This window comes from Amblyomma americanum, chromosome 2 (genome assembly GCF_052857255.1).
Source record: "Amblyomma americanum isolate KBUSLIRL-KWMA chromosome 2, ASM5285725v1, whole genome shotgun sequence".
Lineage (NCBI taxonomy): Eukaryota > Metazoa > Arthropoda > Arachnida > Ixodida > Ixodidae > Amblyomma > Amblyomma americanum.
Genome location: NC_135498.1, coordinates 102,368,426 through 102,394,246, shown reverse-complemented (window position 1 = coordinate 102,394,246; position 25,821 = coordinate 102,368,426). Strand labels below are relative to the sequence as shown.

General features: G+C 48.8%; 1 protein-coding gene across 3 annotated transcripts in view; it reads right to left on the bottom strand.

Annotated features, from left to right (window-relative positions):
• Positions 1 to 1,444: 1,444 nt before the first annotated feature.
• The window catches only part of LOC144118887 (uncharacterized), a 36,816-nt gene continuing 12,439 nt past the window's right edge, over positions 1,445 to 25,821 (bottom strand). For all 3 annotated transcript variants that reach the window (XM_077651671.1, XM_077651672.1, XM_077651673.1), the window contains 3 exons: positions 5,810 to 5,865; positions 4,388 to 4,456; positions 1,445 to 1,868 (listed from right to left, as the gene is read on the bottom strand). In XM_077651671.1, the coding sequence (XP_077507797.1) occupies positions 1,569 to 1,868; positions 4,388 to 4,456; positions 5,810 to 5,865 (425 nt within the window). In that variant the 3' untranslated portion in view covers positions 1,445 to 1,568. The remainder of the gene's footprint in view (positions 1,869 to 4,387; positions 4,457 to 5,809; positions 5,866 to 25,821) is intronic.

Below are 25,821 nucleotides of genomic sequence, written 5' to 3'. Positions count from 1 at the left end.
CACCCTCTTTTGTTCCGACAAAAAGACTGTGCTTGAGGCATTGTATTTGACTGAACAGTTTTGCGACGTATCAGGTGCTGCTGTTAATCTAGATAAATCCAAAGGGTTTTGGTTGGGCCATTGGGGTACAACGCCAAGTCATTACGGTGCCATAAGATGGGACTATGGGCTCCTTCACTAACCAGGGGTTCCTCTTCAGCAAATTCGCTGCAGTGGCGCCTACTGGGATTCACAGATAGTCTCCACGAGGTGATAAACCCAGGCTTGGATGGGTAGGGAACTATCAGTGTTTGCTCGGGCTCAAGTCTGCGACATTTTTTTGTTTGCAAAACTTGCCTATGTGTTGCAGGTTTTCCACTGTGCGAGGAAGAAAGTGCAGGTGATGCACAGAATATTTGCTACATTCGTATGGCGTTCCCAATGGGAACTCATGCGTCGCGATAACCTATTTCTTTCTCTAGAGTCTGGTGGAATCGGCCTTCTTCACTTATTCGTGGATCAGCTTGTCTCGCGTTTCTTTCTTTTTCAGTTCTTAATACCACTCTTTTTTACTAGCCGTGCTTATTAGGCGTCTAAGTGCTCATTTACCTTTCCTATTCGCACCGACGGGACACACTCGTGAGGGGCATTTATGGGGATTCTTTAAGGAAGTTGCTAACACCTTCAATTTCCTCACTGTGCGCTTTTCTATAGACTACCTGTATAGCCTCTCTAGAAGGCAGATGACTCAGACACAGAGTATTTGTTCCGTGTACCGTTGTATCAGAAACGTTTTATAGAATTACTTGACGCCAGTGTTTTAAAACGTTTTAGGCGAATGTGCATTTCTTCTGCTGTGAAAACATTCTTTTTTAAGCTGCACACGTCAACGCTGCCTGTGAAGGCATGGCTTCATGCTAAGGATATGCTTGTGCCATGGACGGTGAATTGTCGCCTGTGCAATACACCAGGTACAACTGACCTTTTATTCTGTGCATTGATGCTATCTTCTTCTGGGACATTTTACAGCGAACAATTAAGAAGGACATTGACATCACACCTACAGTATTCGTTTTTTGACCGCGGAGAAGACCAGTGCTGTGCCATATGATCTATGTATGTTGCTGGGACCATTTAGTCTCTAGAAGAGCCGCATAACGAACCGCCACGCCGAATCACCACGGTCGTCGAAATGTTTGTTTCGTGAACAATGCGCTTTGGTGCGGGGAGTATATGCTGCCCTGCAAGAGCCGCCTAGCTGGCTCCGCTATCCGAATGCATATGCGTGCCTACCAGACTTCTGATCTTTTGGAAGGAGGGGTCCAGAAGGGGTAAGGTGGCCTGATGTTTTGCGCCGTAAACGTGCTTAGACTTTTCTTTTCGGCCCTATCTCCATGCAATACAGAAAAAAAAAAGAGCCGTCGTGGCGGTGTGGTAGCGTCACCGCCTCAAACGCCAAAGGCCCTCGTTCGATTCTGAGCCTTGGCACAGGTTCCTTTTTTTATTGAGTGAGTGTGCGGGGAGTTTCAGTGGTCCCATAGTGGTCCCATAGCGTTTTCACACTTTCAGCCTTCACCATCGTTTACGAATTAGAGCTCTTCCAGCTGCATTGAAGTCACGTTCGTAGGTTCTGAACTTGAGGTTATGTTTGCAGGCTCAGTTGTCGTAGTTGTCGTCGTCGTCGTCGTTGTTGTTGTTCTTGGCGTTGTGGACATCAAAATTCTAGGCCTCCTAAATGGTCCGAAGAGCCTTTCAAAGAACTCTGGGTATGATTTCCAACAACTCAGTTCAAGGCCGCTGGGGATACAAGTGCCATTGTCGCAGAGACCAATGGGGCACAAGTATAGCAATTCATCTTGCATATAAAGTAGCGCATCGCGAATGACGTCCTGAAATAGAAGGAAGTTTTATATATAGCGATATTGACGGCGTAAGAGCTTCTTGCACGCTCAACATAATAATAATAGTAATAATTGGTTTTGGGGGAAAGCAAATGGCGCAGTATCTGTTGTCTCATATATGGGCGGACACCTGAACCACGCCATAAGGGAAGGGATAAAGGAGGGAGTGAAAGAAGAAAGTAAGAAAGAGGTTCCGTAGTGGAGGGCTCCGGAATACTTAGACCACTTGGGGATCTTTAACGTGCACTGACATCGCACAGCACGCGGCCGCCTTAGCGTTTTGCCTCCATAAAAGCGCTGCCGCCGCGTTTTTATGGAGGTAAAACGCTAAGGCGCCCGTGTTCTGTGCGATGTCAGTGCACAGTGCACGCTCAAAATGAAAGCCTGTTTTTATTCCTCCGTGTATAATTAAAGAATTAGTGTTTATGCGCTTTGAAAGAGAGTGAAAGAATGGCATCATGTCATTTTTAGGTGGGCTACTTTATTCTGGCTCTGAATGAACTATCGGGCCAAATAGTATCTGACGCTTGGCGTTGCTTCTGCTGTCAAACTCGGATCTACAGCCTGCTCTTAAATTTTTTGGGAAATGCATGGTAAAGAAAGCATTTCATTCAATTTTGCGTTTTAGGGTGAGTTTCCGCTGTGCCTTAGTTAAGTGCAGCAAGCTGAGCGTTTGGAAGCAATTAGAGCGCTTTACGCCTCATGCGCTGTAGATTTGAAGGGATAGTATTCCCGCTTCGCAGCTGCAAAGAAGTGTCCTGAGTATTGCCACGCGCGCCTTGTTCCTGCTGCAGCGCGTATCCTGTCGGCGTTCCGCGTCTACTCGCGCTTTTTTGTGTTTTTTCGTGAGTGCGAGAAGACTCTGCGTGTATAACGGACACCACTGTCAACCGGCGGTAGCCTAAAGTTTCAAAAACAAAAAAAAAATGCGCCCGGGAAATATTGAAATCATGCGACGTCCATCTTGCCCTACAGCCCTCCGTCTAGAAACATCGCCATAGCCGCTGTCGCTGCTTGCGCCGTTGGCTGCCGCGAGCCAGATAACATTTTAAATGTTCGTCTGCACCGGTTTCCTTCAATGCCGAACGAAGCGGAGCTACGATGGCGCGCATACGGGCAGTGCGGCGCACAGTTGGCTGAAACATCCTTTAAGCTATATATGTTGCTACTTTGCCGGCACGAAGCTGAAATATATGATTGACAACAAGCTCCCTACGCTTGGTTATTGATAGTTGTGAGAGAAATTTACCATTAAGCTACTCTGCTACCGTTAAGGTCTATTAAGCCGTTCTGGGGGAAAAAGTGCACGTCGATCAGCAAAATGAGAAGGGTACGCGGAAAGTCACAGTTCAAGTAATAATTTTCGGACCTCATTGCAAGTACCAATTCACTGTCGAGTCGAAAGAACAAAAGGCGGCAGTTGGAAGCATATTCATAATTCGTAACCAGATGATGCGGTAGCATTTCGACTAATGCGAAATGCACAAGTAGCTAGCCGCGTGCTTGAACTGTCAGTGCACTGTAGATTACGCCGAATGGGAGAATTTCATCTGAAGGCCCCACTATTACAAAAGCGCGGCCTTTAAAAGTTAAAACTGCATAGTGAAGTTAAGGGCAACGCAACTGCGCAGCAGGCATGGGTTCGGCGTTTTAACTGAAATGTACCACCCTGCAATGATCACTGATCCTCCTGCTGCAGCGTGATACAAACGTAAGTATACCCAGTCAGATGAGGGTTTATGTGCCACATTTAATTTTCTAAGCAGACTTTATATTCTCAAAATTACCTGTGTGATTGGTCGGTAAGCGAAAGCAGCACTGACCAGAGAGTATTGGTGCATGGAGTCAACGAATCCCAAGCACGGTCTGCGGAAAGTATCGAGCTGAAGCACACTGCGCCTGAAACTTGCTGCATGCGCTGGCTCTCGCTGTGGTGATCGCGTACGTTCGCGCGCCTGAAGTTAGTCTCATTTAGAGCTTTCTTAGAGCTCCACTTCCTATTGCACTCGCCTGGCTAGCGACTGGCAGCGCCTAAGACTTGCCTTCTACATTATGCAGGTTGTATAAATACTTGGCCTTGGGTGACTGCTTGCGTTTCCACAGCGTTCTAATCCTGAAAACATTTTCAACGTAATAAATTGGTTGTGACCTGTACCGTAATACGGGCTAAATCTCTGAGCCTATACCGAATGCATGCATAGGGTAGCAGGCGCGCCGGGGATTGGCACTACCCGCTCACTCTAGGTGTGCGGCAAATGACAACGGCAGGTGTGTTCTGGAATATGGAGCAGAGACATGCTACCGAAACAATTCGTTGAGATATCTTTTCTTTTTCCGGGTTTCTGCAGAGACTTATTTGAGAGGGCACTGAGACGTGGTTGGTGGCAATTAAATTTACTTTTTTTCAGGGACGTTTCCTCTGGCCGCGTGGTTTGGATTGTCGATCGCGACAAAAGAAAATTGGGTGTTTTGAAAAGTGAGTAAAGAAAGCAGAAACATGTTCTTACGATGCACTCTATGCCGTCCTTCAAAGGCCTTTTAATTGGTCCACACTCCTCGAGGCATCCAATTTGCATCTATGTACAACGAGAAAGTTGAACTCATTGTTCCATGTGATGAAGGGCGTCATGACATATTCGACTTATTGGTGAATCGGTCGTAAGTAGGGTAGGGCTTAGCACTTGTCGCACTGGCATCCTAAACTGGCATCGAAATTTCAGACAGACCTTCAAGCACGCTATTGCCACATGCCAAATCCTGGTTCCCACTAAGAAATGTGCATGCGTTCCGATATATTGCCCTTGACGTGCCAAACTAAGCGAGTTACACTCAGCGGTAAATAACTAGAAGTGTGCCATCATTGGCAAATTTCGATAGTGACGCGAATACTATTCATGGAATATCTGTATTCGATGTGAAATCTGATTCTGCTATGTGCTTCAAATGTATTGCAAGGAGACGGACGTTTTACGGAAACGGATTATCCTCAAGTATATTCACAAGCATTTTTCATTCTTGCTTGCGTGCAAGGTTGAGAGATCTTCATCGACAATGGTAAAGCAACGTCGCGGCTTTGTGCACACTTCTGTAGGCGTTGAAGTTTCCAAATTGCACTCTCACATGCCTAACATGATAACATTCTCCTTGCGCTGAAGTCAAGGTGCGAATGTTTAAGCCAAAGTAGAAGCCTGTGCGAGTTGGTAGGTACTCATTCTAAAACAGCAAAACGTGTAAACGTGTACCATGTATATGAAGGAAGTGGCAGATGTAATTAAAGGCAATCGACGTCACAATGTGTAAAAGGCAATAAAAGCAATAAAAAGCGTAAGGGGGTGGTAAGGCTAAAACACGATGAAATCTCAAAAGAGATGGTAAAGTGAACAAAGCATACTGTATGATCACATGGCATTCAATGTCACATGATGTAAAGTGCCGAATTCATTGAATGCCATGGTTTTATTGGTTTTAATTTTAAGGTTGTTGAGGTTGTATGAAAAACGTTTTCACTATTATCTGTCATTCACTTTTTCGATTTTATCGACTTTTTAGTTGTTATTGATGTATTTTATCGTTTAGCCTTACGACCTTCTTACGCGTTTATCGCTTTTATTGCCCTTTTCGTCTCGTGACATCAACTGCTTCCAATTACCTTTGTCACTGCCTTCCTATTAATTGTGCACGTTCTTATGAATAAAGATCACTTGACAGTCTGAGCTCGTGTTGTATGTTCACTTCGTCCTTGTCTTGGTTGCGCTGTTTTAGAATGGATGAGAATGGCTGTGAAATACTATGATCTCGGTGGCAACGCCGTTAAACTTGCCTGGCCAAGTCCTCCTTACGCTAATTCTTTCCACGTAGCCTTGACTGTGTGCATAGATAACTTCTTCATCTTTTAACAACCCGAAAAGAAATGAAAATTTATTACCCACCGTTTTTCTGGGCGTGTTCAGCACTGCTGTGTAATAACAGGTTGGAGCTTTCGTTGCTGTAACAGCAAAAATGAATGGCAGTCGTGAAAGCCGCGGAAATAAAGTTTGCATTCAGATAAAGCGTTAGATACCACGCATTATTTCAAGAAATGTTCGGACAATAACCTGAATTCTTTTTTTTTACTCAAAGACAGAAACAGTAAAAAAATGCCGCGGAAAACATTCGGGAAGAAAAGCTAAGAGAAAAGCAAGGGTAATTTTCTGAGAACATTACTGCATTCGCGCCAATATTCTTCTCCGCGTATTGTAAACACGCGAACGCCAAGGGACAAATAGACGAGGGACGTCTTGTCTGTTTCTTTCTTCGTTCCTTGTCTTTTACGTGGTTAAGACATGCATACAAGTTCGTATCACGAATTAACCCGCCTCCCCCTGTTCTCGGTGCAAATATTCTATCGCAGGCAAAATTTGGGATCTCAATGAAATTCGCACAACCGATCCTGCTTACGACAGAGCCCGATATCGGCGATGCAGGGTGCAGGGCTTGGTTGACGACGAAAGTGGGCGAGTTCTCTTAGGCGAATCTTCTGCGGATGGGTCGGATAGGGCGAAGGTGTCTCGTACGTCAGATATTTCGCCGAAGAAAGCAACCGTCTTGCCTCTGATAATGTGCCGGTATTCTTCGCAGAAGTTAGTCAGCAGTACTTCGGCCTGGCCATTGAGGAAATGTGCGATGCTTCTTTCGATGCTAATGCCTCGGTCTAGAAGCAACTGCAGGTTCCCGTCGATGATGGCTTCAGCGTTAATGGCTTACGTAGCGCCTACAGTCGCGATAACGCTTGAACGGGGTGGGACGCTCACTTCTTCCTCCAAGACACTCAGGGCAACGTGGTTTTCCAGAGTTCTCATCGAAGGAATGGGCTCTTCCGTCGAAGGCGTGATGAGCTTGGATCGCAGGTCGATGACCGCCTGATGCTCATTAGGAAATCCATTCCCAAGGTCACTTCGCGGGAACATTGCCGTAGCACAACGAAGGTCGCAGGATAGGTAAGTCCTTTGACAGTCAGTCGCGCTGTGCATCGTCCTGATGGCATAATGAGGTAGCCCCGTGCGGTGCGAATTTGTGGGCCATCCCAAGCGGTCGTGACTTACCTCAGCTGTGCAGGAAATATTCCATTCATCACCGAGTAATCGGCTCCTGTGTCGACTAGAGCGCTAACGTTCCGGCCGTCGATAACTACTTCTTAGTCGGACGCCGTGGCTCCTGCGTTGCACGTCGTCCTGGGCGTCAGGTCACGGCTTGGGCGGATGTGGGAATCGTGGGTAGAACGTGTCGTTGAAGCTTTTCTGGGTTGCGGCGTCGTTTTGAAGGCAGTTTGCGTCGTGATCGGGGTAGTCATTTTGTGCGGCGTCGGTGCAGCGAGTGTAGGTTCTTCATGCGGCGTCGCGGTTGCAGCGTCTTCATGGGGCGTGGTCGGTGGAGGACCTTTGGCGTTTCGCTCGTGAGCAACCTCACCTCCAGAGGTTGCTGCCTTTAGTTTCCCCTACGGGGGCTTGGAGACCTTCTTCGTACCGCGGCTACGTAGCTGCGGCGTGGCGACGCAAAGTGCGAGGTTGACGGCGATGGTGAGCGTGAAAAGCGGTTCGGAGTGTACTCCTCTCGACGCAGGTACTCGTCGATTTCTTGCGGACGTTGGTCGAAGCGTGGTCGTGGTGCGTCAACGGCAAATCCTCGAAGGTCAATACGTCGGTACGCACAGCGATGAAGAATATGGCCGGTTTCACCTCAATGGAAGCACAACGGCCGGTTGTTGGAAGTACTCCAGGCGTCGCATTTCCTGGGGCTTGAGTGTCGTTCGTAGTCTGGGCTGGCGCGGGCAGGGAGGCGGCGTTTTGGAGCAAGTGGCTCATCTCGGAGAGGACGTAGGGGGTGTCGTTGGGGATGCGGAGTGCGTACTGTAGCGGCGTAAGTCATGGCATGGGGTTCTGTGGCCGCCAGGGTGCCAAGTGCTTGTTGCACTCCTTCCCGCACCACATCCACGAGTGTCGCTGCTTGGGGTTGTGCGGAGGATGGCAGCAGTCGTCATAGCTTCTCGTGTGCGATTTCGCGTTTAACTTCCCGCATTGTTTTGGCGGCCGGCGGACGAGGCTGGCAAAGAGTTGTTCTTTGACGCCGCGCATTAAAAACTACTTTCTTTTCCCCAGTCATTACTGTATCAGCGGGGTGAAAGAGGCGCTTCATTTTTTTCACGTAACCGCGTATACGGACTCGTTCGGAAGCTGGATCCTGGACTCGGGAAGTCGCTCGGCTTTTTATTTCCTCTCGACACTGGTGAAGGTCTTCAAAAGTTCTCTCCTGAATAGCCCCCCTAGCGTTAGGGAAGACTCGTGGTTTTCATACTATGTGCGTGCTGAGCCCTTTAGTGCTCAAAAAAAAACGTGCCCAATTTTCGCTGTATCATCCCAATTGTTGAATGAAGCCACGCGCTCAGATCGGTCCAACCATTCTTCGGGGTCTTCGCCTAGGGATCGATTGAAAGTTGGCGGCACCCGCGGCTGCTGCAGTATGATCGCTGTCGACATCTCTGGTGAGGTTGCGGTGCTTGCAGCAGCGTCTTTTCGCTGTCTGGCGTGGTCCGCCAGGGTCCTCAACTCAGGCTCCTCTCCCTGGAGACGTCGGCTCCGCGCTGAGCTGCTGGCTCGTCCTCAGGTGCGAAGCGCAGAGGCATGGTGTCACGAATTGAAGGGGGCGTTTGGGACATGGAAGGCTACCCATCACCTCCACAAGATGTCACGAAGTCGTGACTGCAATCCAGAGTGCAGAACGACAGCGAAAATGGCATATACACAAAACTGTTTATTTGGGCTGACTTGCGCCTACAGTAGACTGAACCACACGGCGGCGGGGTAGCAACAAACATGCTCGACGGTCGTCGAACGGAATGCCCACCGCTGTTGATCGGCCGTGCTCAGTTTAAAGATGATAGCGAACTTTCGAAATAAAGTGCGCAAAGTTACTATTACATTACGGAATAACGTAGAATCAGCTCTGCCTGGATGTAATCAATCGAGATAAATCTGGTTGTGTCATGCATCGCAAACAAGGCGATAAAGCGGCATGCTGGCAGTTTTGAAGGTTGAACAAGCAAACACTGCAAAGATTCGCGGCATTACTTGTGTGCATGCATGTCGTAGTGTGTTTACAGGGCGGAACTCACTTATCGGCACTTTTGAAGTCGTTCTGCGGCCTGTCACAAAATTTGGTCCTTGTTACAGGCCTGTTTGCAGAAGAAGAGGATCGCCGCCGCCGTGCACAAGCTCACCGCTCGAGGCCAGGGCATATCCCTGCAAGCCGCGCTGCGACTATACAATGCCGCAGCTTTGGGGGCGGTGCTCTATGCGCTGCCGCTCGTCACGGTGCGCAAGCCGTGCTGGAAGAAACTCGAGCTCCAGCACCGCAAGTCCCTGCGCGTGTGCCTAGGCCTGCCCAAAAACTCGCAGTGCGCCGCAACGTTGGCCGAGGCAGGAGAGTGGCCACTTCAGCTCCAAGCAGCGCGCAGGGCACTGAATCACATCGATCGGCTTCACCGCACACCGGACTGCGGCTCGCTGCGGCAGCGTACGCGCTCGCACCCGCGCTCACGAATGGGTGCGGCGATGCTCGAGTATGAGCCATTGACACAAGGCCCACCCCACTACGGCTCCTGCGCGCCCTGGCCTGCTGCCTCGGAGGTACAGCGCGAGATCGTCGGCATTGCGCGAAATTGGAGCACACCCCTCTGTGCTGTGCAGCAGCTGGCCAGAGCCGTCGTACACGAGGGGCTCCAGGACCATCTCCTCGTGTACACCGACGGCTCAGTGGCCCGCGACAGCTGCTCCCTTGCAGCGGCGGCTGCCATCCCCGCCCTGCAACTGCCCAGCCAGCAACACGCAACCTTCCTGGGCTCCTCCACTGCTACACTAAAGGATGTCACTGTTAATACGAAAGCATTATATGTTTACCTTGCCCCTGCAAAAGGTGTACGGATATTTTGGTTTAGTTTCGTTTATGGGCAATGGGTCATAGCGACTCGGGTCAGGCTATGAGGGACGCCGTAGTGAGGGACTCCGCAAATTTCGACCGCCTGGGCTTCTTTACCATGCACTTAACATCGCACAGTACACGGTCTTCTAGAATTTGAAAAATTGGTTTTTGGGGAAAGAAAATGGTACTCATATCGGCGGACATATGAACCGCGGGAAGGAATAAAAGAGGGACGGAGAGAAGAAAGGAAGAAAGCGGTGCCGTAGTGGAGGGCTCCAGAATAATTTCGACCTTCTGGGGTCATTAACGTGGCCCGCTGCGGTGGCTCAGTGGTTAGGGCGCTTGGCTACTGAGCCGGTGTACCCGAGTTCGAACCCGACCCCCGCGGCTGCGTTTCCGATGGAGGCGAAACGCAGACACTCGTGTGCTGTGCGATGTCAATGCACGCTGGAGATCCCCAGGTGGTCGAAATTACTTCGGAGCCCTCCACTACGGCGCCTCTTTCATCCTTTCTTCTCTCAGTCCCTCCTTTATTCCTTCCATTACGGCGCGGTGTGAGACAGATACTGCGTCATTTCCTCTCCCTAAGAACCAATTTTATCTTTAACGTGCGCTCGGCTACTGATCCGGAGTTCCCGGGTTCGGTCCCCACCGCGGTGGCTGCGTTTTAATGGCGGCCAAACGCTAAGGCGCCCGTGTGCGGTGCGATGTCAGTGCACGTTAAAGATCCCCAGGTGGTCAAAATCATTCAAGGGCCCTCCACTACGGCACCTCTTTCTTCTTTCACTCCCTCCTTTATCCCTTTCCTTATGGCGCGGATCGGGTGTCCAATGATATACGAGACAGATACTGCGCAATTTCCTTTCCCAAAAACCAATTATTATTATGATTAACGTGCACTGACGTCGCACAGCACACGGGCGCCTTAGCGTTTAGCCTCCATCGAAGCGCGGCCGCCGTGGTCGGGTTCGAACCTGGGTACTCTGGATCAGTAGCCGAGCGCGGTAACTACTGAGCCACCGCGGGTGGTTCTCTAGAATTTTGCCCCCATCGAAATTTGACCGCCGCTGCTGGGTTCGAACCCGCGTCTTTTGGCTCAGCAGCCGAGCGTCATAACCACTGAGCCACCGTGGCGGCTTGAAATTTGGCCCACAGGAATATGTCGTCCCGTGGGGATAAATGTGCAAAATATTGTATTCGGTAGTGCGTGAGTAGATCTTTAATTTGGAGAAGTTTGGTTGATGAATTGCAAAAAATTAAGTTGGATTATTGTAAATAAATAAAAATAAAGAAGAGAAATAAGTAGCAAAATATAAATGCGAAAACAAACACAAATAAATAAAACGAAGTAAAGTAAAAGATAAAATAAAATAAAATTTCAATTAATAAAATAAAAATACTAAATATGATCAATGGAGTGTGAAAGCGAGCAAAGGGAAAAACTTTCGCATTTCTGCTCTCACGGAGACAAGTAAGTAGTAGTAAGTGGCTTTATTAAAATAATAATAAAAAAGGAAGAGAAGGGTTTTGCTAGTCCCGGCATCTGCCATCGATACTGAGGCACCTAGCTGGGGAGCGGAAAATAGTGAGCTTTAGTTTCACGTGCGTAGAGGGTTCACGTACGCAAATGTGAGAACTCTACGTAGCCTGCACGCAGGTGGTTTGAAACCCTTATAGTTACACGTACGCGAAACACGCCGCGCATTACGCCTAGCGCCATCTACTAAGAAACACAGACACTGGTTGTAGCCTAAATCATCCAAGACAAGTCTTTAAGCCAAGCCATTCATAGCGAGACCGTTGCTATGACGACGACCAACGCTACTTCGTCAGGCTTAACAGCTGAAAAATCGCCCTTCTGTCTGAAAAACAAAAGTTATTTGTCGCTTGAAACCTTATGCGAGGGTAAGAATGGGCAAATCGAAGGCGAATACAACAGTTTAGAGCACGATATCGCTTCGAGGGATTAGCGATGAAGCTGTTATCGCTGTGAAGCGGCGGGCAGGGCGCCACCATTTTCGTCAACGCTACGTACGCAAGCAACGCAAAGACTGCAACGTAAAAATCCGATTCTCACGTACGTACGTGAGACTCGCGCATACCCTTTGCATTCTGCGCATGCGCACTGGTCACCCGTAAGAGCTCTACGTACGTGAAGCCTCTACGTATGTGAAACTAAAACTCTCTAATAGAGGATAGCAGGCAGAACGAAGGAATGAAATGAAAGACGTGAGGGTACAAAGTGCAGTCGTGTAATTTTGTCTTAGTGGACACCTCAAAACTTAAGTTAAGTTAGGTTATGAAGGAAGGGGAAGTGCAGTGGTGCCCTAGTCTGGTTAGACGTTAACAGCGACGTAAGGGACTGAAAGGGGAAACACGGCAGTGACAATCCTCGACTTCCTTTCGCATCCTAGAAAGAACACTTGTGAAGCACTGCCGACCCGCCGCGGGGGCTCAGTGGTTAGGGCGCTCGACTACTGATCCGGAGTTCCCGTGTTCGAACCCGACCGCGGTGGCTGCGTTTTTATGGAGGAAAAACGGTAAGGCGCCCGTGTGCTGTGCGATGTCAGTGCACGTTAAAGATCCCCAGGTGGTCTAAGTATTCCGGAGCCCTCCACTACGGCACCTCTTTCTTCCTTTCTTCTTTCACTCCCTCCTTTATCTCTTCCTTTATGGCGCGGTTCGGGTGTCCAAGGATATATGAGACAGATACTGCGCCATTTCCTTTCCCCAAAAACCAATTATTATTAAGCACTGCCGCGGTGGCTCAGTGGTTAGAGAGCTCGGCTACTGATCTGGAGTACCCGGGTTCGAACCTCACCGCGGCGGCTGTGTTTGGATAGAGGCGAAACGCAAAGGCGCCTGTGTGCTGTGCGATGTCAGTGGGCATTAAACTTGCTAAAGTGGCCAAAATTATTTCAGCGCCCTCCACATTTCAGTTCACCTGTTTTTTTCCTTTCTTCTCTCAGCTCCTCCTTTATTCTTTTCTTTACCGCGCGGTTCAGGTGTCCGCCGAGATTTGAGAGAGAGACTGCGCCATTTCTTTCCCCAAGAGCCAATTCAATTCAAGCATTGGGCACGTTGTACACAACAGATTCACTCCACGGACATATCTTCAAAATTTAATGAACTAAGTTTTAAAGTTTTACAGCGAAAACTTTACTGCGCCCTTCCGTACCTTGTTTGCCGTGTTTTATTACCACGTGACGTACCGAGCTACAGCTGTGCCGAAACCGATAAAGAGGTGGAGCTTCGATCGAAAGGAAAGGAAAGGCGCATGACTGGCCCTCTGGGACAGTGGGCACCTCAGGCCCACTTTAACCTATGTGGCGGCATTGATAGATGTGCGCTGCATGCGTTGGCATCGACAACGTTGTAGCAGAAACGCGGCATTGAACCCGACCGCAGAACGGCGGCCGCATTTCGATGGAAGCGAAATGCAAAGGCGCCCGTGTGCTGTGCGATGTCATTACACGCTAAAGATCTCCAGGTGGTAGAAATTATTTCGGAGCCCTCCACTACGGCGCCTCTTCCTTTCTTCTCTCAGTCTCTCTTTTATCCCTTCCATTACGGCGCGGTTCAGGCGTCCACCGAGATGTGAGGAAGATACTGCGTCATTTCCTTTCCACAAAAACAAATTTTCAAGCTCTAGGCTCTAGGCTAGGTTTGAACCCGAGCGCAGCGGCTGCGTTTTTATGGAAGCAAAACGCTAAGGCGCCCGTGTGCTGTGGTGTTGGTGGTGGTAGTGGCTTTTTTTATTAAAATTATAGTAAAAAGGAGGGAAAAGAATTTTGCTAGCCCCGGCATCTGCCATCGATACTGAAGCACCTGAGCTGCGGCAGCGGAAAGAAAGGATAGCGGGCAGAATGAAGATATGAAATGAAAGAGCTGAGGGGACATGAAGAGAGGATAGGGGAGGAGTAATGTGTACAAACTATTTACACAATAAGAAATGCGTCCAGGTTGTGCGCGTGATTAGTTCATTTTAGAGAAATTAAATCACAGACGCGCACAGCACTGTGTGGGCTACAACTGGAGTGGGGCGTCCAGTTATTAATCGTTCAAGGTACAACTCGCGGAGCGTACGGTCACTGCGTGTAACTACCTGACGGAGAACAGACGGGACGTCAAGCCCGTGTTTTCGAGGAATGCACAGAGCCTAACCAAAGTTCGCGCACCAGTGCGCGCACTGCCCTGCGGCCACAATAGCGTCTTGATGGAGTCTGGTAGTATGCCCTGCGCCCTATAGGCCGCTAGCATATCGGTACGAGCATCGGCGAACGCGGCACAGTGAAGGAACAGTGTTCTAGTGTTTCCACTGCACCGCATACGTCACACACCTCACTCGTCGCGATTCCGTGACGCACCCGTCGTTCCCCGGGCCACACGCAGCCAATGCGCGCGCGGAGGATCATTGCACGTTTTGACCGTGTAAGTGTGCGACAGCTGGTCATACTGTCGATGCGCTCAACTCCTGCGATGCGTGGGTCGGGGTGCTGCCTTCGGAGATGGTCGTGGATGGCCGCACGCACGTCCTCCAGCGCAAGGGGCAGATCGCTGGCACGTTGTTGCTGTTGTTATTGCCTGAAAAGATGATGGCACATACCCACAGTGGGGGATTGGCCAGGGTTTGACGCAGGTCCAACAGGGAGTGTCTAATCCAAGTGAATCTCAACCGAGTTATCAATTAAGATTGGGAGTGAAAAGGAAATCCTTAATTTGATTGAGCATGAGGAAATCGTGTTGTAAATCAAGGAAACACAGCTGTGCGAGTAGAATTCCTAATGTGAGGATTGATAAGAAAGGAAATAATTTTGAGAGAACTAAAGTAAAAATAAATAAATAAATAAATAAATATAGAAATTAACAGAAAAATCTCCCAGTTGCACTGATATACTTGTGGAGTAGTTGGCACACTTGCCAAATGGCATGCCCTTTGACGGTTGCACTGAATGAGAGGAGGACGGGAAGAGTAAACGGCAGTCCTAATTGAGCGAGCGGATTTACCAAAAACTGAATTCTCTGCCGGGCAAACTGCCGGCAGTAGAGGATGAAATGATCTATGGATTCAACGTCCCCGTATGACGCACATAGATTCGACGGCATGAACCCCGAACGGCATAAGTATAGATTAAGGCGAGGTATCCTACAACGCAGCAATGTCATAGAAACCTCACATTGTCTTGATGTACAGTAACGTATAATCCATGGGAATTTCAAATGTTCGAAATCCGCTTTACGAAGGATGGGCTCATGGTTCAGGTAATGGTGAATTTGGAAGCGTTCATACCGGGACGTGGTCAGAAGTATGTGGTTAGGAACGCCCTGGGCAGTAGGGCCATTAATGGCAGATTTCGCTAGGAAATCGGCCATAGAATTGGAAGAAATGCCACAATGTCCTCGTATCCACTGAAAACGCACCTCTATGACATGACGTGGCACGATGTACAATAGGGATCGGTAAAGGAGAGTATTCTGCGAGCTTTCCAGTGCAGCCAAGACTGCGCGGCAGTCCGAGAGAATGATGACTTGATCAATATTGCTGGGAACGCTTTGAATGGCCAAACGGATAGCGAGGAATTCAGCACTGTAAATTGGAGTATAATCAGGGATCCGGAGAGAGTAATAATAATAATAATAATTGGTTTTTTTTGGAGGAAAGGAAATGGCGCAGTATCTGTCTCATATATCGTTGGACACCTGAACCGCGCCGTAAGGGAAGGGATAAAGGCGGGAGTGAAAGAAGAAAGGAAGAGAGAGGTGCCGTAGTGGAGGGCTCCGGAATAATTTCCACCACCTGGGGATCTTTAACGTGCACTGACATCGCACAGCACACGGGCGCCTTACCGTTTTTCCTCCATAAAAATGCAGCCGCCGCGGTCGGTTTCGAACCCGGGAACTCCGGATCAGTAGTCGAGCGCCCTAACCACTGAGCCACCGCGGCGGGGCAAGGAGAGCGTAACGCCAATCTAGTGTTTGTGAATAAACACCTACTGCTGCCTTTTCGGCTAGTTGAGAGGCATCCGTAAAAATTGCAGCATGGCTCGGATACTGCAATAGATAATCCTCCAGGAGACAATTTAGCATGTTGGCAGGTAATTGCTTTGCGTAAACCGGCATCATATGGTCAAAGCAAACAGTTGGTACAGCCTGCAAATCGGTGACGCATTAACCGGACCTAAGCGTGACTGCAATTTTGGACAAAAGGTGCTCTGTGAACACAAATTGAGGCACTTTGTAGATCGGCCAGTGTTTACCTAGAAAAAAATGCCAGGGTTTTCAAAAAAATTGGAGGGGCCACTCCAAGCATTGGCTCATGTCCCCGTAGGAAGGTGCGCACTGTGAGAAGTTGGAAGCGGGAGTTCAAGTCCCGTATGCGAGCTTCCAGAAAGAGGACACAATTGGCCACTCATTTTGGTAGACCGAGGCATAGCCGTAGAGCACGTCTCTCCAAAAGAATCAGCGGTTGAATTTTATATCTAGGGCAACCGGAGAACAGAACCCAACCGAACTCCAAAATTGGTTTAACGTAAGTTTTGTAGAGAAATAAGAGAGTGTCTCTGTGCATACCAAATTTCCTATTGCTGATTCGCATGAGGCGACCGAGAGCTCGCTCACCATATAAGGCTATACTTTTGATATGAGGTCGCCAGTCGAGGTGAGGATTGTAAATGACCCCTTGGTGCGCAGCGGTAGCGAGGTCGTCAGCTTTTTCGTTGCCGGTGATGCCGCCGTGACGGGGCCCCCACTGTGCACGCACGGCACATCCTCTCTGCGCGAGCGAATTTCCCGCACTAGTGGGGTACCGCGGCCGCTGGATTGCAGGCGGCTGAGGGCGGCGAGGTTGTTGCTGTGCGATGTCAGTGCACGTTAAAGATCCCCAGGGGGTCGAAATTATCCCGGAGCCCTCCACTACGGCACCTATTTCTTCATTTCTTCATTCACTCCCTCCTTTATCCCTTTCTTACGGCGCGGTTCAGGTGTCCAACGATATATGAACAGATACTGCGCCATTTCCTTTCCCCAAAAAACCAATTATTATTGTTATTAGCTCTAGGCCGCCGGCGTTCATTGTGTTCATTGCCGTTGGAGTTCACAACGTGGTAGAATCCTATTATTTTGAAGAAAGGAAGGGCGCATAACTGACTCCTTAGGTCAATGGACGCCTCAATGGCGCTTTGAGGTGCGTGGTGGTGGGGAGAGAGAGATGTGGGTTGCATGCCTTTAATTTAATTTAATTGGTTTTGGGGGAAAGGAAATGGCGCAGTATCTGTCTCATATATCGTTGGACACCTGAACCGCTCCGTAAGGGAAGGGATAAAGGAGAGAGTGAAAGAAGAAAGAGAGAAATAGGTGCCGTAGTGGAGGGCTCCGGAATAATTTTGACCACCTGGGGATCTTTAACGTGCACTGACATCGCACAGCACACGGGCGCCTTAGCGTTTTTCCTCCATAAAAACGCAGCCGCTGCATGCCTTAGCACTGACAACATTTTGGCAGATACGTGGCACAGCAGCAGTAGGCCTCAGCGTTCACTGACTGACAAAGCTCTCGCGATCAACCGATAACTGCACGCCACCTCCCAGGGTGGCATGGAGAGCGCTCTGCCTATCTAATGTCCGGGACGCACTCAACGTTACAGACGCCAAGCCGCGTCTAGTTGCCCGATACATCACAGGTTTCGCACTCTAACCAGGTTCAGCAGTAATTGAACCACAGCTAATTTTTACAGCGAAGCTGTGTACCTTTACCGTGCAAGGAAATTTTCGTGTCGTCATAAGGAAAAAAATGGCAGTGGCTTAACTCGGCTATGCCAGGATATACGTAGCGAGAGCTACGTGTCTCTGACAGCTTGTTTTTAGGAAGCTGGAGTACTGTGATCAGTCACACGGCCGGCCTCCACATCCGCTTATGTTGGTTCTCGTCGACTGACGCCTTCCCTATAGGCTTCATCTTGGCGGCTATGCGCAGTTTACTATGCTCGGTAGTCTGGAATCTCCGTTTGGCGAGGCGTTCCTCTCTCTGTTGGGACGTCTCCGCTGCTATCTTCGCTTTCTGATGCTCGTTCTCTCTTTGTTGAGTAGCCAACTGCCAGGCGACAACCACAAGATCGGAAGAGTTAATCTTCTCCAGTCTATACCGCCGTTTAGCAGCGGCTGGACTCCTTTTCTGCAGCAATGTCAAACGTTCTGATGCAGACGCCCATTACATCCCCGCCTTTTGTGCGCAATGCTGCGCATGAGATGCGTGGTTCGGGTGATACATCAGCGTGCTGCGAGGCGGCGACGAAGAACGCGGCGCAGCTGTGAGGTCTCTCTGGTCGCCCGCTCCACCGGTGGAGCGGGCGCGCGGCTGCGCTCATCATTTTTAGCGAAATAAGGACAGTTGGAAAACTTGCGTATAACTTGCCCCCGGGAATCGGCCCAACTTCCGTTGCCGCTTTCATCTCAGAGACGCGAGCACATCTCTAGGAATTTTACAGTGCCATGTTAATTTTCTTTTTATCCAGCGTTATCTAAAAACGTTGAGCATCGTTTTTAGATAAGGGCAGTTGGAAAACTGCGGCGGTGCGCCAAAGCGCAGAGCGGATCCAAAACGGTTGCCGCCTAGGTGGTGGCGCTGCGGTCGCTTTGTGATGGGCGCGTCGTCTGCTACATATAGCTTGAGGAGCGTCAGGAGACGGTGATTCGCGTGCCTACAGAAACGTATTTTAATGAATACAACCCTAAGTTGCACAATCATCTCTTTTGTATTAATGAAACAAGACGGCTTAGAAGCATTTATAACCATAACATTATACGGACACGTTGAAGACGTGTTTACAAACAGATTGTCACATGCGTATTAGATGCGCATTCCAGGAGCAAAGCTGCTCCCAGTATCGATCACTTTACTTATAGAAAACACCTCAACCACCAGGACGATCATACTTTCATCACAACTCATTAAAACAGGGAAAGTGACTGAAGAAAAAATAAAGGTGCGTGTGCCGCAAGAAACAGAAATAAAAAGCAGTGTGTCTCTAAGTTTTTGCCAGGTTTTATTTGCAGGCACTCAAGTATTAGCGATCTAATCTATAGAGGAAATTTTTCAGCCTACTTTGCACAACCGCATATTACACACGCGAGGAACCTAAGCTACGGGGAGGGGGGGGGGGGGGGGTTGTAAGTGGCGCGTCGTGTTTCATTGATTTTGCCGCGTGGAACCGCGTAAAGAAGGGCTTTAAGTTTCGGCCGAGATCTACAGCCTAAAGCTCTCCCGCGATCATCCTGGCCTCTCGTACCGCAGGCGAAGAGCGCACGCGAACTTTGCAGTACGTGGACGAGTGCGGCTTGAAGCAGCCACGCCCGGCGCACAGGATGCAAGGCGCGAGCCAGCGTATACGAGTTATGCAGCAAACTCTCCACGTGACCAAGCGCAGCCAATGGGCGTAGCGGCGGCGAGATAAAACCAAGAAAACTAACGTGGTACTGGCAAAACCCTAGAGATGGCGCTCGCGTCTCGTTGAGATGAAAGCGGCAACGTTTCCCGGGGGCAAATTTTCCAACTGCCCTTATCTAAAAACGCTGGCCGCGCTCATATCCGGTTGCCAAGGTAACGCCGCATGCGCACAACTGCCCTCTCCCATGTACCGCGAAATGTTTGACTAGTAGCCCAGTGTACCTCCCGCTACAAAAAATTGCTGATGACCCAGCTCTGTTAGGCCGGGATATAGGTAGCGAAGGCGCGGCGACTTCTTCATCGGAAAAGTGAATTCACATGGATGCACCTTTATTCATGCTCAACGCTTGAACCGTCGTGGCGGTGGGAAGCCGTTCTGAACGGTTGTGTGTTGAAATGCTTCTAGCTGGAAAGAGCGCATCGGCCGTTGGCCGAGGTGTCCCGACATATGAAGTTGCCACGGACTCGTACAATGTTGTCTTCACTCGACTACCTACCGGTAATGTTGTCCTCAACGTCTTTCTGCATGCTGACCTCAAGGGCCACCCATACCGTGCTCCCGAATTCCGAGACGCGCTTGCGCAGATTGTCGACCTCCGTGAGATTCTGTGTATTGGCATTTATTTTTTTCTTCTTCCACTCCCTCCTTTATCCCTTCCCTTACGGCGCGGTTCAGGTGTCCAACGATATATGAGACAGATAGTGCGCCATTTCCTTCCGCCAAAAAACCAATTATTATTATAATCATTACCAAATGAGCCACGTTTGGATGGTTACCTGCGAGAGCGGTTCCCCAGAACAGAAGATTATTGACAAAGCAGTGTTCCACGTCAAAGGTATCGTGTTTGACGCGGACACCAAACACGTGAAGCTTAAGCTTCTTTGGCTCCCGCGCTATATGAAGCACAGAGCACCGGAGGATTGTGGCAGCTTTGAAGCCTTTTGGAACTGCACAAACTATCGAGCGTGAGAATTGGCGGTGCCCAGAATGGAGCACATGGAAACAGCGAACCATGAAATGTCGCTCACGCTCAAGAACGGAGTGTCAGCAAGTACAATACCGCACACGCTCAACGTTTTCGGGGTACAAGGTTTAGTTGTGATCCCAGGCAGGCCTCCGCTGTGTCCTCGCTGTAAACGTGTGGGCCATGTACGGCGTCAGTGTCGTACGCCTCGATGCACCCAGTGCCGACGCTTTGGGCACAGAGTAGACAATTGTGTTATGAGTTATGCTGACAGGTAACGCCAATGCAACTAGGCACATGACGATGAAAGGTGCCAGAGCACATTATGGAAGTGTAGGGTGTTGTGGAAGCATCGGGTGAACTGAGTCATGAGCTCCAACCAGAAGATGGACCAATGACTTCTGCATCGAATAACGGCAAGGGTCCGCCCTCAAGTACGGACAAACAGGTATCCCCGTCTCCAGACCCAAAGCCACCGGACCCGTGTATGCCCGGGTCTGCTACTTTCAGTCCTGTGCTTGCTGCTCAGGAGCCACCTGTCACCGAACGATCACGAGAGCAGGACGCCCATGCTGTAGAGTGAGAGGAGGCGTTTCAGCCACTTAATGTGCCACACGCCTCCTGTGCCGGCGATGCCCCTTCGTCGCCGGAGTGCAGCACTGTGTCGCCTGAAGTGTCAGCTTCTAGTGTGTTCGGTGCCCCGTCGGCTGTCAGCGTGGTTTCGAGTGATGTGGCTCACTCGCCTTCATTGGCCGTAGCCACGGCTGTCTCAGAAGAGGCGATGGACAACAGTGCACCTTTGAGGCGTCCTGCAGATGGTGAGGTGCGTATCGATGGAGATGTGCAGAAGGCACCTGGTGCGGTGGCATTGGGAAGGGTCACCTCAAAACGTAGGGCGACGTTTGCCCTACAGGCCGCCAATATGTAGGCCGGCTGCCCCAGTAGAGGGGATGGCCTTCAATAAGACAAGCACCAAAAATGGCGGGCGTCACAGCATTTCAGGCCGCTACCCTTAACATTAGGGGTTTGCGTAATTGTCGAAGGCAACATCAGTTACGACATCTTTTAAACAAATGGGGTGTGAGTGTGGCAGCCATCCAGGAAACCAAGCTGCCCTCTGATGAGGAGACTGAAGCTGCTGTCGAGACTTTTTCTGAGAATTCAATGTTATCGTTAGCCACTTGAGAGGCTTATGAAGTGGGTGCATGCTATTCCTGGCCAACACACTGGGGATTACTGCTATGTCGTATTGCACAGATGAGATCGGACAAGTAGCTCTAATTCAGATTGACCTTGCCAAGGCCTTTGATAAAGTTGGTCACGATTTCTTGTTTGCGGCCTTAGAGAATGCAAATATTGAAGATGTTTTGCTTAGGGGCATTAGTCTGTGCTATAACGAGTCCTATACAAGGCTAATTGTTAACCAAGAGCTAACCAAACCTATTCTATCGGAATTATCTGTTCGCCAAAGCTATCCCTTATCGCCTTCGTTGTTTTCCCCATATCTTGAACCCCTTTGGCTCAGTATTTTTAACTGCACATATATTCGTGGTTTCTCCTAGGCTCAGTGTGAAATTAAGATTTTAGCCTGCGCAGATGATGTCGCCCTCTTTTGTTCTGGCAGAAAGTGTGTTTGAGGCATTGCATTTAACTGAACAGTTTTGTGAGGTATCAGATGCGGCTCTTAATCTAGATAAAAACAAGCGGTTTTGGTTGGGCCATTGGGGTACAACGCCAAGTCATTATTGTGCCATAAGCTGTGACTGAGGGCCCCTTCACTAACTAAGGGTTCCTCCTCAGCAAATTCGCAACAGTGGCGCCTACTGGGATTCACAGATAGTCTCCACGAGGCGATAAACCTAGGCTTGGATGGGCAGGGAACTATCAGTGTTTGCTCGGCCTCAAGTCTGCGACATTTTTTTGTTGGCAAAACTTGCCTATGTGTTGCAGGTATTCCACTCTGCGAGGAAGAAAGTGCAGGTGATGCACAGAATAATTGCTACATTCGTATGGCGTTCCCAATAAGAACCCATGCGTCGCGATAACCTGTTTCTCTCTAGAGTTTGGTGGAATCGGCCTTGTTCACTTATTCGTGCATCAGCTTGTTTCGCGTTTCTTTCTTTTTCACATCTTCAAACCACCCTTTTTTAGTAGCCGTGCTTATTAGGCGTCTAAGTGCTCATTTACCTTTCCTATTCGCACCGACGGGACACACTCGTGAGGGGCCTTTATGGGGATTTTTTAAAGAAGTTGCTGACACCGGCAATTTCCTCACTATGCGGTTTAGACATTTCTTTAGACTACCTGTATATCCTCTCCAAAAGGCAGATGACTCAGACACTTAAGGAGTATTTGTTTCCTGTACCGCTGTATCGGAAACCTTTTCTGAAGTTCCTTCACACCACTGTTTTAAAACGTGTTAGGCGAATGTGCGTTTCTTCTGCAGACAAAACATTCTTTTTTATGTAGCACACGTCAACGCTGCCTGTAAAGGCATGGCTTCATTCTAAGGAGATGCTTACGCCATGGACGGTGAATTGTCGACTGTGCAATACATCAGCGACAATTTACCATTGTTTTGTTCTGTGCACTGATGCTAGCTTCTTCTGGGACATTATACAACTAACACTTAAGAAGGAAATTGACATCACACCTACAGTATTCGTTTTTCGACCGCAGAGAAGACCAGTGCTGTGCCATATGATCTATGTTGCTGGGACTATTTAGTCTCTGGAAGAGCCGCATGACGGACCGCCACGCCGAATCACCACGGTCGTGGAAATGTCTGTTTCGTGAACAATGGGCTTTGGTGCGGGGAGTATATGGTGCCCTGCAAGAGCCGCCTAGCTGGCTCCGCTATCTTGATGCATGTGCGTGCCTCATAGACTTTTGATATTTTGGAAGGAGGGTTCTTGCAGGGGCTAGGTGGCGTGGTGTTTTGTGGCTTAAACGAGCTAAAGCTTTTCTTTTCGGCAATATTTCCATGCAATAAAGAAAAAAAAAGCCGTCGTGGCGGAGTGGTAGCGTCTCGGATTCCAACGCCGAAGGTTCTGGTTCGATTCCGAGCCTTGGCACAGGCTTTTTTTTTATTCAATGAGTGTGAGGAGGGTTTCAGTGGCTCCCATAGATGCCGCCACCGAATACGTTGGTGAGCGGTTAAGCGCAGGCTCTGTTAAGGCGCGCTGCAGGGCTACGTCGTGCCGTCAGCCAAAGCGAGACCCTCTTTACTACAAAAATGTATAAAAATAAAAACGCAAGAAATAAATGAAAAAATAAAAATAAAAATGGAGAACTTAAAAAGTATATAAAGAGTGAAAAATAAGAGGTAGAATATAAGTAATGAACATGAAAAAAAAATGTTGATAGCTTAGTTCTGTTAGGTAAGAGACCATGGCGAGCGTGAGGAAGCCCGATAAGCTTTCAAATTTTTAAGTTTATAAAACGCCATAGCAACCAGCCCACCACCACAATCTTCTGGTTCCCACTGAGCTCAAAATCCACAACTAAGATGGGCGCTCGTTTATCGTGCTGGTGTCGTCATTGGTCTAGCGTGACACACCGCGATGCATCACTGACGGCTTCTGCATACTGACCAGCACACCGCCCGTTAATCGGCGTCCCATCGGCCTACTGTGACAGTATCCTACCTATGCCTAATGCAGAGAAGATTCACACCATAAATAAAACGCGCACAGGAGAATATGAACAAACCTGCATTTTTTTATGCTGCGGATCTTGTCTGCATTATGGATAGCAACCAACTGGCCCAAGCCAACGTGCTACTACCTATGCTGAGAAAAAAAAACTACGTTAGTTACTCTTACCGCTTTCGCAGCACCAGTCACTCATACAATGGGAGACAAATTCTAATTCGATCGCCCGCGATAGTACAGGGGACAAGACACCTCGCTGCGCGCATTGCAACAGCGATAGCAGACGACGGTGCTCCGTGTAGGGCCTAGTGACGTCACTGGAGCATTTAATATGGCGGTCGCTGCCCGTGGGATGAGTTTCACGATCTCAATTTCAATCTCAGTTTTTAGAATATACAGCGCGCCCAGGACGCCCAAATTTCGGAGATTGAATCATAGACTTTTTTTAGCAGTTATTGAAGTACAAAACTGCTATGTGAAGAACGACCACATCATAACCCCTTTAAGGTAAGGCTACCCTCGGCTGTTCATGCTGTATGTGATAAATATGGAAAGAAGGCTATGCCTAAAGGTCTCTGAGCACTGCTCCTCGGTTTAATGTATGCGGGCGATATTGTACTGTTAACAGATAGCCAGGAAGATTTGCATACTCTGATTAACTATTGTGGAGACAAAGGAGGCGCTCAAGGTTTCAGTTTTAGCGAAATTGAGTTGAGGCTGACGATTTTCAAGGACACAGCTGATCTGGAGCTGAGTAGAAACATATCAGGGTATGGACAAACGAAGGATAGATATACTCGAAAAAGCACAAACGGTCTGTTAGGACAAAATGGCGGAGAGATGCCGGGATTATGAAACGTTGGGCATTATGGATGTACAAGAATTATCAAGTACATGGAAGTGTTTGGAAAGGAATAATGGTGCCAGGGCTTACTTTCAGGAATGCGCTTTTGCGCCTAAGGGCAGAAATTAAGTCGGGATTAGAAGTAAATCAGATAGCTGTTAGAAGATTACCACTATGTGCCTACGGGAAAACCACAAACGAGGCAGTACAGGTTAATATGGCTTGGGCATTGTTCGGAGCACGGGAAGTTCACGGTAAAATATTCCAATAACGCCTGCGGAAAATGGACAGTAACAGGCGGCCAGCTAAGGTATTTAGATACTTATACAGAAAGAGCGTTGACTGAAAAAGGTTGAAAAAGACTAGCAATCGAGATAGTAACTGTGCTGGACAAAAGGACGGAGAAGTAAAGAGCTTTAAACGAGAGGTAAAAAACGTGGAAGGTAAACGGTAGACTAGTTCAATTGAAAAGACGCAGAGCGCAGAACAATATCGAAATTGGAAAAAGGCAGATCAGGAACGGATCGTTTTATGAGAACTCAAGAGGCAGTGCCCTGCTCTTTGCAGCTATACCAGAGTGTCTTAATACGCGCAGCTACAAAAATAGATATAACCAAGAGAATGACATATGTGCAGTGTGTGGTAAATCTCTGGAAACAGTTAAACGGGTTATACACGAATGTGATGGTATCTATCCGGATATTAATGCAGGCATAGTCGCTTTCCCTGAGGCCCTAATGTTTAGAGATAACAATGGTCATGCGAATGAATCTGCGGTCGAAGTTAGCAAAAACCGAATGGAAGATAGGTGGCTCAAAAGCAGAGATGTGTTATAAGGTCGGAAGTGTAGGATTTAAAATGTATTTAAGGAAAAAAACGAATTAATAGACCGATTTATAGCACCGTTAAAGAACTGTAAAGAACAAAAGCCGAAAGTGGTGCAAACTCCACCACCCCGTTTCGTACGGGATGCTCCCGTCTTCCATCCATCCAGCCGCGCACACAGGGGTGTTGTCGCAGTGTGGCGCAGCCTGTATCTACTAGTATCAGTAGTTTATCGCGTTCACCACAAAGGGCGAACTATT